Source organism: Ixodes scapularis, unplaced genomic scaffold (genome assembly GCF_016920785.2).
Source record: "Ixodes scapularis isolate PalLabHiFi unplaced genomic scaffold, ASM1692078v2 PGA_scaffold9__187_contigs__length_104089568, whole genome shotgun sequence".
NCBI lineage: Eukaryota > Metazoa > Arthropoda > Arachnida > Ixodida > Ixodidae > Ixodes > Ixodes scapularis.
This window is the reverse complement of record NW_024609884.1, coordinates 36,350,091-36,369,210: the sequence shown is the minus strand read 5'-3', so window position 1 is coordinate 36,369,210 and position 19,120 is coordinate 36,350,091. Positions and strand designations below refer to the sequence as shown.

Here is a 19,120-nt window from a genome sequence, read left to right as displayed (position 1 = left end):
GTATTTATTTATTTATATATGTATATATAGTACATAACTTCTAATATAATTATATGTTTATTAAAAATTGTGCATTTTTATATTGTACTATGTCAACATAAATTTGATTTCAGAGGCCTGTTGGTATTCTCTTTCTCAAATTTGAATGCCTGTCTTAATGAATAACTTCTTTTTTTTATTGTGCTTCTATTGCTAAGGGAGGGGGGGGGGGGATAACTTAAAATTAGGACTTTATTTTTATGCTTTCATAATTTTTTTTATGGTGTGCATGTCAACAAGAACTTTTTTTTTTTACCTTGACTGTGCTTTAAAAATTACTAAAAACTACCGACAAAAGTTTAATGAAACCGTTAAACAGGCAGTTTTATGGTTACTGAGGTGCATTTAGTGTACCCTGGTTATCAGTAAATTTTATTTCAAGCTAATATAGTATGTTCATAGTCTAGAATTAGTATCTGTGGAGTTGCAAGACAGTATTTTTTAGTAGATTATTAATAGTTTGCATGAACACTGCACTGCACTTGCCTAACTGCAACGTCAGTTGTCTCTTATTTATGATTGATTCACCTTTGTTGATGCTTTTACTGCCTGGCAACATCTTGCTTGTGTTTTAATGCTCACTAACTTATACTAAAACAGCTGTTAAAATGGTGAATACTTTTGGCTTTTGGCTTGGTAGGAGCATGCTTAATTTTAAGGGGGGATGTGGTTTCTCAAGAAATGTTTTTTGTTTATTGACCTAGCCATTACTTTTGGAATGGTTATGCAGTTTGTCGTGCTGATTATAGAAATGCAATCAAATTTTACAAACTTAATAAAAAAGTCATTAGTTAATTTCTTACAGGTTTTTAAAAGCTTTCTTATCAAAATAATTTATTTAGATTGGTGTCATTTGGTTCCAAGAGATATACCATGCATGCTAAAGCTATTTTTATTTCTTTAAGTTCAAATATTCTTGAACAAACACTAAAGTAAATGGAGGCTTTAAAATAAAGGCAATGACAATGCACAGTTATGGAATAGAAGTTGTTTCATTATAAAAATACAACAATAAAAATAGATTTAGCTTGCAGTTTAGCTATTTCCAGAGAAAATAAAGCCAAGTTTATAAGAATCTGTTGAGTAGAAGTTGATGAAAAAAACTGTAAGGCTGAAGCAGTGCTAAAAAAACTAAGCTGAGAAAATTGCCTTTGAAGCTTTTTTTCATGCATTCAGTCAGGCTCTTTGATACTTCTAGTATGTTTGTTTTTTGATTAGCTAGAGCTTGAATGGAGCATTCATGTTTTAGGCGTAAGTACTCTGAACTGTAAAAACTACAAAATAGTAATTAAAAAAGTACATTTTTGAACTTTTCTTGTTTTTTGAGAAGCATCGTCCCCCCTTAAGTTAATAGCCTATGTTTCTTTTGCTTGTTTTTATTAAGAGTTGGAGCCACACATTTACAAACATGTTTATTTATCCTCAATGCTTTCATTTGCAAAATATAACATGAGATTGCTCTGTACAAAAATGATCTTTGATTGATTTTTTTTAAATCTGAGACTTGTGTGGCATGTGTACTGAATGGTGATGGGCTCTCTATTTTGGCACTACAAAATTAGCTCATAGCCTATCTGTAGACATAATTTAATGCATTCTTCAGCAATTGCTCTGACTGTTTTTTTGCCACATCTCTGTCTCTTCTATTTCTCTCTTATCCTTCCCTCTTTTAGCAGCTTTCTGGGAGCTGGTGGCAGAAGGTATGTGTAATGATCCCGAATGTTGTAGACTGCTATGCTTTACTGCTGATTGCTCTTGAAATTTTTACCTGAAACTTTGTGCCTGTTTTTCTGCACAAAACCTACAAAGTGGCAGTCTTGTTTAGTGGTCATGTTTATGTAGTGCTCTATGAATCTACGTTGCAGTGACATTATTTATATAGCCCCACCTATAGTTCTATCCTTCGAGTGCAAGTTCTGTATTTTGTATCACTTTATAGTTATTTGTCCTCGGGGACCAATAGCATTTTGAACCTGAACATAGTTTTCCCGTCTTGCTGAACAATATATATCCGAGCAATGTAAGGTTCCAGGTTATGAGACCATGTGAATAAGCTATGTCAAACTAGACAACCTAAGCTGTTGCTTGTTGGCATATCGAGAGATTGAGGAAAAGTTACATTTGTGGTATTCAGGAAGTAGCAAGGGAATTAACTCTCGTGACACCGACTTTGTGCAGGCCCTTGATTTATACAAGCAATATCAAATCTACTTATATTAACCTGTCATCAGCTATGGACAGAAAACAGTAGTGTAGCTGACAGCTGTATTGCAACTTGCTAAGACTACTATGCTGCTGCTTGATATTTTTCACTCAATTCGCTGGTTTATAAACAGTGCAAGGCACTGTAGTAGTTTTTGCTATTGAGTCCTCATTCAAGCAAAACCAAGCCTGCTTATTGTTAGATTAGTAGGTGCCCTCTTTTTCATGTTCCTCATTGAATACTGTGTATGGCACTTCAGCTAGACGCTTGCTCTAGCCAAAGTTAGCTTTTTTTTACTTGGACTGACAACATTCCAATTATTTCTTTGCTTCACGTGATGGAACTTTCAAGAACCGTGGATTTAAAGGGGTACTGCAATGATTTTTGGGCTTTGGCCCAATTTTGTCATTTCTAGAATCAAAAACTTAAGACCATATTTGCTCACATGCTCTAGTCTTTATTTAAAAAGTAGAACAGATTGGGGGGGGGGTGTTTGTAGTACTTCTTAACTTTGACAGTCTTTTGAGTCACATGTGCAGCGACGTACCCAAGGGAGACAGAAAACTCTCTTTAGCTCTCCCAGCATGCACTGCTCAGCAGCAAAAATTAATTCCGCCTGCGCTTTCGAACTGCCTTTGATCTCTGGAGGTTTTCGCCTCGAATCAGAACACTTTTCAAGCTTCAGTTCAATCACGTCGGCACCGCTGATGTTCGCGGTGGGTAGCCAATCTCAGACGAAAAAGAAAGTACAAGTATAAACACGTTTTTGTCTGTTAATCACAGAAGCAGTGGAGAAATGATGGTTTTGTTGACTTCAGGTAAATGGCACCATATAATAGAACCTTGGCGACGATAAGAGACTATTTAGTTTTATGCTTTGCTATTACACGGTGGAATCGCTGTTTTCCGGGGGCAAGTGAGATGTTTCCTTTTGCTTGTGCTAAGATGAAATGAAAGTAACATATTGCAGACTCGGGCAGCATTAAAATTGTTGCACTGCCTTTTTAAGAAATTCTCTTGCCATTAAGTTCACGTGTGTCGCATTCTTGTTACAATTTGTTTTAGGTTTCTTGTATCGATGCAATTTCCTCCGTTTAATACTTTGTGCGAAATGCATTTTCCGCACTAATTATTATTTGTAGAAAGGATCTGACAAATTGCAGGATGTTTCACCAATAACTGGGAACAACTTTTTAAAAAAAAAATTAGAAAAAGGCACTTGAAATAAAGAAATTATTCCTCCAGGATAATGTTGTCGATTGCGGCGGACGTCAGGGTATGAATGCAAAGTGATCATTTGCAGTCTTATTTCCCAAAATCCACTAATTGGCTTCTTTATATATTTGCCTTATCTGTCACATTCTAATTACAGATTTGTTGCACGTCCTAATATTCATAGCTGTTGGAATTCAAACAACTAAATTCTGCTGTGCACTGCTCTCTGGCAAGTTTAAGTCGTGCGGAGACTGAGATCTGAAACTGAAACATAAAAGAGCTAAGGAAGTCCTACCCGGAAGTAACATCAGCCATGTTAGCGGACCCAGGTAGGGGGTGATTGCAAGCCGACCTGACTGTGTGTCACATTATCTAAGGGTCATGTGATAATAGAGAGGGTGTGGCGTGGCACACGGATGTATCCTCGGGCATGCAGCTTGGACAGTTTTTATTTTTTAGTTTCGGTATGGTGGACTATAGACAGCCTTACTTTGCCAGAAAATAGTGCTGAGCAGATTCTAGTACCGTATTCTGAATTCTAATAACAGCTATGGCATATTTTGATGACGGGCAACAAATATCTAACTAAAATATTTAAATCTTTTTAATATAATTTTTGGTCATTGGCAAAATGACTTTTAAATTCTATTAATGATGTGACAATCCTTTTCAAGCTTGAAATTTGGAAATATAACTACTGATTCAAAATATTCAACAGTATATTTTAGGCTCCATAGCATTTTGTATAAACATTACAGAAATATTTTCTAAACACAAATTTGCAATTATTTTCATAGCCACTTCCTTATTTGCACCAAACTAAAATAAATTTGTAACCTGCTTCTTATTTGCACCAAACTAAAATAAATTTGTAACCTGATGATAAATTTACTAAAAGGATTAAAAGAATTAGGCGTTTACAAATCTCTGTAATGCGAAATTGGAGTGCAGCTCTTGAGGAGTAGGAGAGGAGGGTATACCCCTCCTCCTCCTGCTTCCGTCCTCCCCTCCTCCTTTCCTGCTCCTCCCCTCACCTCCTCTTCATCTCAACTCCTCCCCTCACCTCCTCTTCATCTTAACTCCTCCTCCTCTCCCCTCCACCTTTCTTCCCCATTTTCTCCTCCCCCCCGTACCTTCCCCTCCTCATCCTCCGCACGTAACATCAATTTTCCTGCTAAATCTAGCGGAGAAACTGAATTTGTTCATGGGTGACGTGACGCCAAGTCATGGGACGTCATTTTCCCCGCTAAATTTAGCGGGGAAACTGAATTAGTGTTGAGGTCACGTGACATCAGTTTTCCCGCTAAATTTAGCAGGGAGTTAAATTGCTGTTGAGGTCACGTGACATCAGTGTTCCCCCTAAATCTAGCATAGAAATTGAATTTGTTCATAGGTGACGTAACACCAAGTCATGTGACATCATTTTCCCTGCTAAATTAAACGAAGAAACTGAATTGGCGTTGAGGTCACATGACGTTAATTTTCCTGCTGCATTTTGCGGGGAATTGAATTGCTGCTGAGGTCACGTGACGTCAATTTTCCCGCTAAATCTAGCGGAGAAACTGAATTTGTCCTTAGGTGACATGACACCAAGACGTGACTTCATTTCCCCGCTAAATTTAGCGGGAATTTGAATTGCTGTTGAGGCCAAGTGACGTCAATTTTCCCGCTAAATCTAGCGGAGAAACTGAATTTGTTCATAGGTGTTCATAGGTGATGTCATTTTCCCCGCTAAATTTAGCGGGAAAACTGAATTGGTGTTGAGGTGGCGCAGTTATGCCGATGGCGACGCCATTCAACCCAGAAACAGGCGCCTAAGAGCTGCGCTCTAAAAACGTTTCAGAAGTCGTGTCTGACCATTGGTGCCTCACATCTCCCGAAATTAGCTTTCCACGTGGATTCCATTTTTACACCATATTGGCACCCCACAGTTCCTACACACTTGTGCCCTTTGAGCTCTAAGTGCACTTTCCACTGTTTACCAGTTCTATAGCCCCGCTTCATCACACCCCTCAAATTCGGAAAGCTTGGATATTTTAAATTATCTCATCTATTCAACGTAACTGTGGTTAATGGCACACAGTGGTAGGAAACTAACATTGTCTCAAGTGATCACAAAATGGGGTGTACAAAATAGCAAGATGCAGGAATGGCAAGGGTGGGTTGGTTGTTCTCGTTGCAACGTCAGGTGGGAAAAGCTTGTCCCTCAGCAATGGAGGCGCTGATGTGATCATTTTGCTGCTTATTATGTAATTGGCAAGCTGTTTGTGAAAGTGTTCACATTTGCACATCTCTGAATGGGCTTATTTCTGAAAGAAATGAATTCCTGCAGGATCTTCCATCTAGAAGTAATATTGCTTAATATAAAACTTTATATTGCTTTTATGTTTATTGAGACTGGAATCTTTGAAACATTAAGACTGAAGTACTTGCTATTTACGAGGCTTCCAAATTTTGTTAATGGCCTGTGCAAGAATGCATAATGCAGATATATATATTTTTTTAATATCCGAGTTTGAATGTGAGAAGGGACACTTTTTAGTGACATGCAATACTTCCCCTTTCACACCTGTTTCCTCTTTGTGCACATATACAGGGTGTTCCACGTAACTTGAGCCAAGGTTTAAAAATATTTTGGCGCATTTTAGGAAGACGAAACCAAAGGAACGAGTTTCTTCGTTGTTTGCAGCATGTCTGGCCATTTTTTGTATTTTTCCTTATGAAATAAATAATTAAGATTAATTGGTGAACTTCTGAAATATTCTATTTAGAGCCAAAGATCCCGTGATAAAGTTGTACAGCATCCTCAAAAACATCCATTTCAGTGTTTTTTTGTTTTTTTTTATCAAGAAAGCTCTTGCACAGTTCGTTTTTCCGGGTTTTAAAAAAAGCCCACAAATTATGAAAAAAACGCGACACAGTGCTTGTGCACCTTGTATTGTAGCAGTCTCGACCGTGGCTTGAACAACCAGGGCCTACGTACTGGATGGCACTAATGACAGGGCGCAAATTGAAGCTCGGCTGTGTAAAAAAATGAACACGTCATTATCAATGCTTTGTTTTTGTAGTGGCAGCGCGCCTGGCCAGCAGACAGGCTTAATTCGTTTAAGCCATGTTTGAGAACGCTACAATACAAGACAAGCAAGTGCAAAGTCATGTGCTTTTTTTGTTGTTGTTGTTATTTGCGTTTTTTTTTTATGCCCGGAAAAATGAAGCCTGTTAGAGGTTTCTTAATAAAAACTGCTGATTTGCATGTTTCTGATGACACTGTACAAATTTATCATTGGAACTTTTGCTCTAAAAAAATCTTTCAAACATTCTTTATATAATCTTAATTAATTCTTTAATTGGCAAACAAAACAAAAAAAATAGCCTGACTTGCTCCAAACAATAAACACACTCATTCCTTTGGTTTCGTCTTCCTAAACGACATCAAAATATTCATAAACCTTGGCTCAAGTTACGTGGGACACTCCAATTATAGTACCGCATTCTCTCAATTTTTTCTTTTGCCTTGTTTTTGAGTTTTACTATTTTTTTTTTTTGCTACTGTGTTTTTTGGGTGTGGCTTCCTCCTTTTTTGTGTGTGTATTTGTTTGGTTTTTTAATCTACTCATTTTAAATGTGAGGTACTTATTTTCAAGAGTAGGCATACAATAAGAATGCACTTACATGCATTTTATTGTAATGATAGCTGTTAAAATTTTAATACCCTTAAAATATTATTTGGATAAAAATGCTGAGGGACTAACCATTTTTTATAGGGTTTCATGTCTCTTCAAATTTGGAGGTTGTTTTTTGGGGGGGTTTATTTTTTCCCAGGGTTGTGTGGTTTTCAGGGTTTATTTTCGGTACCAGTAGAAAAATGGTGTTTATTGGGGCTTATGTTGAAAAAAAACATAGGCATAGACAAGAGATTCTCTGACCTCCAGGAAACATGCACATGAAAAGGAACAGAGATTAAAAATGTTATAAAAGAAATAACTAGCCTTGCAGACAGTTCAGTAGGGCTGTGTTTCAGCACAAAATAGAGCTGTAGGTTAATGTTTCTTCCGTGAAGCTTTGGTTTCTCTTGTTCAAGGACAGCTGTGGGCAGAGTAACTTATCTGTGAAGAATATGATGATCTGAAATAAATGTGGTGGAAGCTCGCTGCAGCTGAACCACAACAAATACAGTAATGGCATCCAGTGTAAACTACAGCTTATGTCATAACACAGTTTTCTTTTTTTTTCAATTTTATATTATTTGTCACTGGTGCTTGTCTGGTGCTTTTTGCTTAAGAATGAGAGTTGACTGCATATTTCTGTTTTATACCAGGAAGGTTCAGGTAGAAATTTCTATGTATACCACAGCAGTTGCTCAGACATTTTGTGTTAAATACAATACATATTGGGAAACACTTTCCGTCATATTTGCTACACCATATAAACATCAGCATTATAAATATGCTAGTCATGTTCAATGCAGGCTAGGAAAAATGCTACAAGTGCTTGTACTCATGCACAAATATAGTAAATCTGAGCTAAAGTCTGCAAACTCAATCTTGGCATAAATTTCAACAGATTTGCCTGATCACTATTATAAGGATTTGCATTGGAGTAGCTAGTTCATGCTTATTTTCATATTTTTACAAATGTGTTTGCTTGCATAGATATTGTACAAAGATATTACCAAAAGATTGGCAAGCGAAAATTAAATTGCATAAATCTGCATTTTGGCAGAATAAAAATCTTTTTGAGACAAAGATTACGTGGAAAATTAGTTCTAAAAGTCCCAGGTAAAATATCACTCAACTCAAAAAGCGGAATTCAAATCAATATACACCCATGAGAAGCATGAAGTTAGTAAATACCTAGCACCTAAATTGGCTGTTTGAGGGAGGGACACTTGTAAGCACACAAAGGTAGACTTAAATGGTATATTTTCAGGGCCACTCTACTTGGGGACAGCTTTTCTTGACCAAAGCTATGGGCACCCATACACTCGCGCACATTGAGCGCTAATCACAGCTGTGCTCAGGTGGTCTTCACTCCTTTGGAAATGCCAGAAAAATTTGTCCCTGAGTGGAGTGTCCACCTCTAAAATTAAAGGTTATGGTTCCTTGCACATGAGACTTTTTATTTTGACTCTATTCAAGATCAGAATTTTAATAATTGCCACCTAAAGATACCTTAATGTTACATTTCAGGTTTCTATGTCAGGTTTCAGATTTATGCTATTTGTGCTTTTCCCGCTTCGGTGGACGCCTTGTACGTAGATAATAATGCAGGCTCCTCATGTTAGATAAGGTTTGCTGTGATTGCATGTGCTTTGAATCTCACCATTCAATCAAAGACAAACTGCATGCAGGTCATGTTATACTGGTGCCAAAAGTCAATAGTTGCACATATTGTTTTTTTGCTCCTAGGTTGGTGGATCTCCGTACCACACTGTGACTGGCCCTTCCGATGTGATGTTTGATGGCTTATATGCAGGTATTGTACCGTGTTTGTATCAAAATGTTTGAGAACAGGCTTTCTGCCTGGGCAGTAGGTACATTTTAGAGGCCATGTGGAGAGACCGGGTATGTAAAGAACAATGGGTTTCACTGCTAAGCAAATAGTGTAAATGACTAAATTTTTACAAGAACCTCACTTCCACATATTTTGCAAATCACAATTGTCAACATAAAAATATGTCTGTGCGAACGAATTGGGCAAAATGTTAGCAATTTATATCAAAGTCAAATTTGAAAGTTTTACGTGCGAATTCAACGACTGGCGTCTGACATGCCCCAGCGGAGGACTGACGATTAATTTAGACCACCTGGGGATCTTTTGACATGTAACCGAAAGCTCGGTTACACGGCGCCTTCTCTGCAATAAGCCTCCGTCAGATTCCGGGCACCTCGGCCGGGATTCGAACCCGCCTCATGGGGATCCGTAGGCTGGTGCTCTCGCCTCGGAGCCACCGAGGCGGCCAGCATTTTATATAAAGGTATAAGTGTGAAAACTCGTATACATAAAATTCCATGTGATCCTATGTAGCTTTTCTTTATTCGTATATCTGAAATAAAAAGGTCATGACTCTGAATGCATATTTACCTAAACAACTTTATCCCATGTCCTCACTGACATTTTTTTGCCAAAGCGTAGCAGAGTCGTATTGTGTCTTAAGGCTTCCGAGGGCCCTCGACATACTATTGAGTATGAATGAAATGCAAACAGCAGAGTGCATGGCCTACAATACATGCTGCACTACCTAGAGGCAACTAAGAACTGAGAAAACTACAGGTACCTACTTCGATGTGCATACCCTCGTAGCCCCTCTCCACTCTGCAGTTTTATCAGTTCCTAGCTGCCTCTAGGTTGCGCAACAGGTATCAAAGGCCACACGCTTCGCTGTTCACATTTCATTTGTACCCGATAGTACCTGCTACAATCATGTTTTAATTTACTAACACAGGAAAGTGTCACCTGCAGTCTTGCAATCCTGTGGATCAGGTAAACCTAGGCACGGGTTGGTTGTAGCCTATGCGACTGGTTTGAAGTAGCGGAGAAGAGACATTATAGGGGGCCAGTGCCTCTTCTAAGAGGAACCCTGGAGATTTAGCTGCTTTGCTTTTTTTTTTTTTTGTCTTGCTTGTAATCGTGGTGACGGCGGTCACGAGTAGCTTGTACCCTAAAATCACCTATACTTGGTTACAAAATCTTACAAACCTATCACTGTATGCCATTCATTGTTTCCTTGAAAAATGAACCCAAGTATGATGGTAGTGAGGCACATCGGACAAATTCAGCATAAACGCTGATCTGTATTTGGTTCTTCCAGAGAATGATACTTCGATGGTTTATCAAAAGTGTGGCACCCTACAGAGGGACTTGGGAATTTTCCATATCTTCAGTCTTGTGAAATTTAGTACCTGCGAAATATTCCAAAACTATAGTTATGGCCGAATTTGTGAACTACTGAGCTCACGAAAAAAAGGTTGCTTACAGTAAACCCTAGGCTTTCTACTTTGGCATGGGCAAGTAGCAGACAGTTAATGGACAATAAGTATTGTAGAGTACTAGTGTGCTGCAAAAAAAAAAAATGATGGTGAAAACTAGTGTACTGTAGATACCTGGTTTCTGCATGAGGCCCCTCAGTGGCAGCCCTCTCAGCCGTGTCCCATAAAGAGTCCCACGGCCTTGATTTTATTTTTAGAATAGAGATAGAACATAGAAGAACATGTTCATTTAATATTCTGTTTAAAGGGAAACTGAAGCGGTTCTGTATTTGAGGAAAAACATTTTAATTGTCTTCATTTAAACTCCAGGATCATGAATATAGAGATTATTTTTCAATTTGGTACACGGAGGCTGCAGAAAGTAATTTTTAAAGTACCGCTGAAGTCCCTCCTTCTTGGGGCATAACATCATATTAGGAGTTTTCGGAGTCCCAGCTCTCGTGCATCAACAGCGCCTATCAAAGCTGTGCACATGCACTTTTGATATTTTCGAAAAGGTCTGAAAGAGAAGTCATGACTGGCAGTGATGGAAGTGCTGTGCCAATTGCGCCAAGGATGCAATCCTGCTACATGTGGCGCCAAATTGTCATTTTACCGAAGAATTGTGCCATGCGTGCGCCGAGATGAGATGTAGCAGTAAAAAATAAAAATTTAAGTCTTATTAGAGCGCGTGGCGGTACCGCGGTATTTTCCGCGCCACAACTGTTACGCAAACCGAAACTGCGAGGGCGCATTATCATCATCATCATTGAAAGGAACAACGTTAGCAACATCCGAGACCAAAGCCGCAGAGGCTAAGCAAAGAACCATCCCACTGAGCAGCCTATTTAAAAAAAAAAAAAAAAAAAAAAGGCCGAGCTTGTGGATGTTTTCAGTGTTGGCCCGCCCTGTTCCCGTGCGCTAGCTACCAGCGAAGTCAAAGCTAGCGCGAGCCCAATGCTCTGTGCATTCCTGACTCGCGCATCGGCTCGTGCAGTGTGGGCACCGTTATGGGCTCCATGCGCGTGCTTGTAGCTTCGGCTGCGCTCGCACCGAAGCTGAAACGAAGTATAGTTGAGTTGCACGAAACTCTGGATGTAGTGCTGGTAAAGCCTCACCGTCCTTTTCGGAGCACAAAGCACTGCGCGACTCGCACAACTGCGGTGTCTGCTCCGCGGGTGTCGCTTCTCTGCAGCGCGTCGGTGCATGCCAAGGAGCGCACTCAACGGGTTAACTCGCCGTGATCCGATCTTGACTTCGCCAGCACATTGAAAATGAATCAGAATTTTTGAAGCGAATATCAGATACCACAATATTTGAAGCTGCTGCCCGAAAGACAACTCTAATCTGAACTAAAACATTCCACAACAGTGAGGGTCGTTAGATGCTGCTGCAGATACCTTAAAAGAAGTGCAGGCTGATAAAACTAAATCTCCTGTACCATCAGAACTCAGTATGACATATTTAATTGTATTTGTTTATCTGACAAGCAGACTTTATTTTAAAAAGTTTTTTTGTGTTTACTTTGTTGAATTTTATATATCCTGTCTTAAAAAGGCGACAGGCGCTGTGTTCCAATAATAGAGATGGGCTTTATATATATTATTTCATTTTCAAGTAATACGCCAACATATGCTGGACCCTGCTCCAAAAGGGCCACTACCTGCTCGAAAACAACATTTTGCCTGCTACAAGGCCTGCTCCAAAAGGTCAAATGGCACGTCCATCTCTGGACTGGTGTCAGTGCGGGGGAATATACCTGGCAAGCTTGCAATTGCACACACTGCCCATGCGAGCGACACGAGCTTGGCGGCCAAAATATCCTAGTATGACATCACGACTGGTCGGAGGTTTTTCCTGTTTTCTCGCGTTTAGTTGCATCTTCGAGGAAAACGGACGTGATATTCAGATTCACGGGATCAAAATATGCCAAAATTCACCTCTAACTCTTTTTTTTTTTTTTTTCAAGAAGCGTTTCAGTTTTTTTTTAACATTCTTGAGGTGGAGTTCGACGAGTGCTGTAAGAGACAAAAGACGCAGAACACAACATACATTGATAGCAACAAGGCATGAAGTTGGGCTAGTTGGTTCATAATGCAAACTTGGAAACAGTGCGACAAAGACAAGGGACAAGAACGAGAAGTGAACAAACACAACGCTGACTGGCAACTGAAGTTTATTCCTGCGAGGAACAGAAAGGAAAACATAAAAGATGCAAGATAGATAAAACATAATCCACCCTCTTGAGGCATGCCCGAGCACTTAAACAAATCTGCCGAATTTCTTAATGAAAGACACTTCGTCATCCACCAATGCCACGGACGGGGCACTAACACACGTGTCCGCACCGTAGGTAGAAATAAAAAACGCCTCATCAATTTCTTTAGTCACTTTGTTGCGGTGACGAGCCAGAATCTTGATCTCCGTGAAAACCGGAGAACATGAGCACCTATCGCAGTGAAACGTCCGTGGCTTTGGCGGATGACGAAGTGTCTTTCATTAAAAAATTTGGCAGATTTGTTTAAGTTCTCAGGCATGCCTCAAGGGGGTGGATTATGTTTTATCTATCTTGCATCTTTTATGTTTTCCTTTTTGTCCCTCGCAGGAATAAACTTCAGTTGCCAGTCAGCGTTGTGTTCGTTCACTTCTCGTTCTTGTCCTTTGTCTTTTTCGCACTGTTTCGAAGTTTGCATATATTAATAGCATTGAAGTCGTGCATGTCTGTCCTGTTCTTTGGGTCCTGGCTCTCTTGTTGCATTCCCCAGACTCCATCTTAAGAATAATTGCACATGGTGTGGGGCTGTTGCTCTGCCTGTGGGCATGTTTGTGCAGTGTGGGGCCACGTGTAGCAGTTTTTCGTTCGACTTTGTTAGAAAAGCAATTTGCAAATACTTCCTTTCAACCCTTACGATGGCAGTTTAGTATTTCAAGAAACAAGTGGTAAAAACCAATTACTAAAGAATAAAACCTGCAAATAACTTTCACTTCGGAAATTACTCTTACCCCATTGAATAGGATCTCATTGACTATGAGATTTCATCCTGAATGTAATAAGCAGTAATTTGTGGCAAGTGACATTTCCAAACTTTTTTCCTGTCTAAAAGTACAAAAATTAGAACTTCAGATTTTAGATAACCACCATGTACTTAGTTCTATCTTCAATTTTATATAGCATGTTAAAAAAGTTTGTGCTTCAATTTACTGTTATGAACAAATTATAAAAGACAGTCTCTAAGCAGAAGTGATCTGTGTTAATATAGAAACCGTCGTGCAGCATTCACCATTTTCAATAGAACTTGTTATTCATTACCGTTCTACATGAAAAAACATGGGACAAGAAGTCGACAAGTCAAAGCATATGCCATGTCCTGTCAAGTTTTGTTTATTTCTTGTATGTGGTTTTTAGTGTAAAGTAATAATGATATACAATGTTCAGCTAGCCATCTTGAAGCTGGTGCCACCTGTCAGAAAATGTTGTAAACTATTGGAGACAGGGTTCCGGTGTTCCTTGGCAAAACAAAGTGCTATTCGGAAGAAGATGGTAAAGGTTTCTTTGTACAAACTTGAGGGCAAAAGATAAGCCACAATGGGCACAAAAGTGATGTTTGTTTAGAGCTCAATCTATAGTTGGTCACTGCAGTTCAATGGAGCCAACAGGATCTAGCTTGGTTGCTCGAGGAAGTGTTTGCCCTCACTTGTGCCGCGCCCATATGCAGTTAATTCCAAAACCTCCCGAACTGGCCATTCTTAAAAATGGGAACTTAGCAAAAAGCAGCAAGTTTTTTCACATGAAATAGAATGTCATAGGAACTGAAACAAGCGCCGAGTTTACTGCGTAATCTTTTAAACTATGAAAAAAAAAAAAAAAAAGAGCTAAGGAATAGGCATGTGATAAATGTATATTGAACTGCCATATTAGATAGGGTGTCGTAAGCATCATCTTGTCTTACTTTTATCTTACTTCATATGGTAACATTTCAAAATGGTTTGTCTAGTGGAATCCCTGAAGCGCAATCGTTCAAACAGCTGGTCAGATTCGATTGATGACATCAGGTACATGGACAACAGCCCAGACCCACAGAAGGTGGAACGTGCCAAGCATCGTGCAAATTGCAAGTAAGATGGTGCAGAAGTTGCATGTTTTGTTGTGTATATGCATGACTCCACTAAATCATTAGCATGTTTTAGTTAAAAGAAGAAGCTGTGAGAGTATAAGTACACATGTCCACATCTTTGTGATCATAGAAAGTGCTAAGAACAGCTGGCAACTAAAACATGATGCTATGAAAGCACCTAAGAAAACTGCTGGAATCACTACGTTTTGCAGCCCAGGAGAAATTACTTGGGCCTGGAACAAATTAGTTGGTAGAAACGATAATGTTCACCCGTAATATGCAGCATATTTGAACTTTTTAGCATGGGCATTGCACAAGCGATCGGGGCTGCCCCATGCTGGCCCAAGTACCAGCTTTGCAAAAGAGACCTTGGGTCTGATCGTGATACCCTCAAGATTGCTCACTGTGCTTAATTGCAAAGACATAAAATGGGTTACCAAGCCTGATAGCATCTGAAAGACTTGTATTGGCAGGCCAGTTTACAAGCTCTCTCATTAAGGAAAAGGACTAATCACCCTAAAGTCTTATGCTGCTTCAAAAATAAACAATTAGTAGGCTCCGATACAAAAAAAAATACATGTTATATGTATCATCTGGTTCATCATGTTTCTTCAAATTAGCAGTATCATTTCAAGATTTACTGTCTAAAACATAGTTTTTCCATGAGTAATTCAAAAAGGGAACCGACTCCTAAATGACATGGCATGTATCACCTCAGTAGAGTAGTTTTTGTTAGCCCTAACACAGCCATGAATTAGTCATTTCACTGTTTTTAACTCTTTGGAACATGGTGATGCCAACAAAATTTTTTTTTTTTTTGTATTAATGTAAATCAAAATTATGATTGGCAGTGTAATGCTGTAATAGTTTCAGTACCTCTGCTGTCACAAAACAGTCTACTTGCACTTTTATTTGTTTACCAAGGTAAAATGCAAAGTCACCATACAGACACCGTACATGGAGTTACTACAGTGGAGCAGCGACTAGCCGAGGGAGTTCCGCTTCAGGGACTTTGAGCATTGTTATGCCTTGGGAGTCAGGCCCTAGGAATCGACCCATTTTGTTGTCAAGGGGTCGGATGCCGCAAGGTTATTGGCATTCTTACTTTTTAAAGTGCATGTCTGCAGCTCAGCAAATTGCAATCACCGCCCTAGTATGGGTGTTGTTTAAAGGGCTACTCCACCGATTTTTTCATTGTCTCCGATTTGCTTGAAATTTTGCTAAACTAACCAACAAACATCGCAAAAATAGTATCCCAAATATTAGGTCAAAATATTGTATTTTCGCGAAGTTATTGAATTTACAGTTTTGGTCCTCACCGTGTTTTTCAAGCTCGAAGTCTCTACTGGCAACAATGAAAAAGTGACGTCAGTGGAAGGCAGGGGTTCACTCTTTGGGCTGTAGATTTTGTTTTAAACTGATTCGAAGCAGTTTCATGGTGTCAAATGAATGCTTGGGAAGCTCGCTGCAGTACCCGCGCTCCAGCACGGAACAAATGATTGGCATATTCTATTTTTTGGCTGCTTGCAAGACTGGCAAGCCTGCCTGCCACTGGCGTCACGGCCCTGAAAAGCGCGCGTATATTTGAATGTTGGTTTTTGCATCATTTTTATTTGCCAATTTTGCAATAACTATTATGAATTTCGCGATTCTAAATAGCATACCGGAGAGAGTAAAGGCCGGGGAGTCAGAAAATATAGTTAGTTGAGGTAGCTCAAAAAATCGGTGGAGTACCCCTTTAAGGGGGGACACTACCTTGAATTGCACCTTTTTTTTTTTAAAAAATGCATATTCAGAATTGCAAAGTTTTGGAATGTATGGATAACAAAGAACACTCTCACAAAGTCTTGTCAATGTGCACTTAAAAACAATGTCAAAAATAATTATTCTTTATATGTTGGTGAGGAGTGCTGCACTGCGTAGCACTCGTCATCCACAAGTGAAAATAGCTGAAAGCAATGTCAGTATATCAGAAGAAGTTTGAAGAAGGCATCACCTACACTGGTGGAAAGAATTTTTGACATTTAAGACACAAAAATAAATTTTTAAAACTTCATCATGAAACTTCAAGTGCATTTATCTCAGCTTCACTTTTTAGTGTCAAATATCAGTTCAGGCAAGCTATCATTTCATAATCAAATTATGCATGCAGATATATTTTGGTTTCTCTATATTTAAATTTTCTGGAGAACACGACTGTGAACTTACTTTCTGCATTTTTATGCTCTTTTGTTATGAAAAGTTTACATTTCTTTTAAATCAAATGTACACAAAAAAAACTTTTTTCCATATTTTTTTTTTGTGAATAAATTTTTATAATTTTTGAAATTTCTTTTCATAGTCGTCTGAAGCAAGTATTCTGGTGTATGTTCTAGCAAAAAAACTGGTCATTTTCATTACCCTTTCTAAACGATAGCTTTCCTCAGCAGATACACTTTTTATTATGAACTTTTATGTAACTCATCGTGGGATAAATTTATAGGGTTGAAAATTTCCACAGCATCCTTGTCCAGTGCTATGAGTACACCCTGCAAATTTCATGCAAATAAGACAGACGGTTCAAAAGTTAGCCTTCCGGAGTAGTGTTTCCCCTTAATTCTAAAGCTGGGGAGAATAATATATATATATATTTTTTTATAGGTATTAGACTGCACAATTTAGATCAGCCTTCTACACTCAATCCCAACCTGCCACTTTTAAGGCACAATTAAATCGGTCGTTCTGCATTGTCACTCTGCATGCTGGAATGTCAATAAAAACCCTGCGTCTACCCCTTTGATAACGAGGTGAGACGGCCCCAATCACCAGTCTCCCGAGGCGTGGCAACGCTCAAAGTGCCTCATGTGGGGTTCCCTCTGCTGCAGTTGGCATTGCTCCCTGGTAGCTCATAAGTCTGGCAACTGTACATTTTGCACCTTCAAAAGTGAGTCACCACAATCGGCAGTTGAATAATGGTACTGCTGTACCATTACAGAGACAGCATTATGATTGGATAAGCGAGGATTTTAGTACCAACTTCTAGTGGTGTAATTTGTACTTCTGAAAAAACAATTCCATTCATGTCCAGGTTGCTCGACCCCAAGAAGAGCACTCAGTACGACGAGTTTAAGAAGAAATATGCTGAAATTTTGTACAAATGGAACCTATTTGAGCAGAGGGCAAGTGTTTTGAAGTGCCTCTCAACCAGTCCGCCAAAACACAAAGGAGTTGGTGAGCTCTCCTTTTTAACTCATTATCCAACATTGCAAAGTGACTGTATATCTCTTTTATTTCAGAGTTTATAACGACCTGCCATTACTGCAAGCATGATGTGAAGAATGTGCAGTGCACACAGTGCAAGCGGTTAAGCTTGCTTTGTGTTGTCTGTCATATTGCAGTGCGTGGTAAGTAGACTAGTTTTTTTGACCATAGCAACAAAAATTTTAAATTAAAGCAAAATATGTAGGTTTTATGCTAGCTGTCCTTGAGAATAGCATGTACTCTTGAGTAGCCTGCTTAGAAAAGAGCCAGGTGTGATGCGACATTGTCCATCTCCGGTCAAGTAGTAGTAGTCTTCATGCTCAGTAATGTGACCCCATATTACTAAGTACTACTTGTGCAATGACCTCACCTGGCAGAATTTAGCATAAATGCTGACAAAATTCAAGTAAGAGAGCCAGCAACATCTCTTTTTCTTCCTGATTGCTTTCAATAAGCAGGTATTACTTTGGGTTTGGTGGTAGTCATTCAACCTGAATAACACTTCTAGGTAAATACCTGTTTGAACCCGAGTAATTTTGCTAACGCATTGATGATGTCTCCCGCATGGGAGACAAAACATGTGATTAAATTGTTAATATTGTTAAGTCGGTGTAGTTTTCTTTATCATTATGAATCCCAGCTTTTAGATAATTTTTGCATGTCACTATCATGCTTCCACCTCTACCAAATGCAGTATTCAGACCATTGGCATTTTTTTGGTGCAATAGTATGAGATAATAGAAAATAAACATTAAGTATAAACTGCATGTAAGCGATTTGGTAAGCGACGAGTCAAGCGACGGTGACCCGCGTCACTGTTGCTCCGTCACTCGCGCGACGAGGCAAACAGCATGAAAGCGACGTGAGCAAGCGACCAAGACAATGAGCGACGTTTTCTAGAAATCCAAATGCTGAGCGACGTGACAAGCGACACTTAGTGTCTCCATCGCTGACTTGTCGCTGTCGCTCACTAAATCGCTTACATGCGGGTCAGCCTTTACTCTCGCTTGTTTTAAGCCTATTTTCAAGGACTCAAAAAGTTTTTTTTGCAATGGTCTTTGAAGGGAAAGTACCTAAGTTGTGTTTCGAGCCATGAAGTTAAGTATATTGGTAATTTTTGAAAGGATTTAAGGTTTGACAAGTTTTTCGATCTTGCTGGTAGAGTAAAAAAGATTTGTTTTTATTTTCAAACAAGTTGTTAGTTCATAAGTTATTCATTTAGGCAGGGATCCCAAAGTTTTCAAAGAAAACTGTTTGAGGGACCCCTTGGTAATAAAGGGTTAGCCATGAAAAATTATCCCAGCATTTAACATCAAAGGAACAGCATTGTCAATTAGTGA

The 19,120-nt window shown here is 39.1% G+C and overlaps 1 protein-coding gene across 2 annotated transcripts in view; it reads left to right on the top strand.

Annotated features, from left to right (window-relative positions):
• LOC8026958 (GATOR complex protein WDR59) overlaps positions 1-19,120 on the top strand; it is an 83,600-nt gene that overhangs the window by 63,964 nt on the left and 516 nt on the right. Inside the window, exons 21-25 of one of the 2 annotated variants that reach the window (XM_029984105.4) lie at positions 1,713-1,739; positions 8,866-8,932; positions 14,421-14,541; positions 17,608-17,750; positions 17,816-17,923. In XM_029984105.4, coding sequence (XP_029839965.3) covers positions 1,713-1,739; positions 8,866-8,932; positions 14,421-14,541; positions 17,608-17,750; positions 17,816-17,923 — 466 coding nt within the window. The remainder of the gene's footprint in view (positions 1-1,712; positions 1,740-8,865; positions 8,933-14,420; positions 14,542-17,607; positions 17,751-17,815; positions 17,924-19,120) is intronic. The other variant, XM_042287314.1, reaches the window with a different exon arrangement.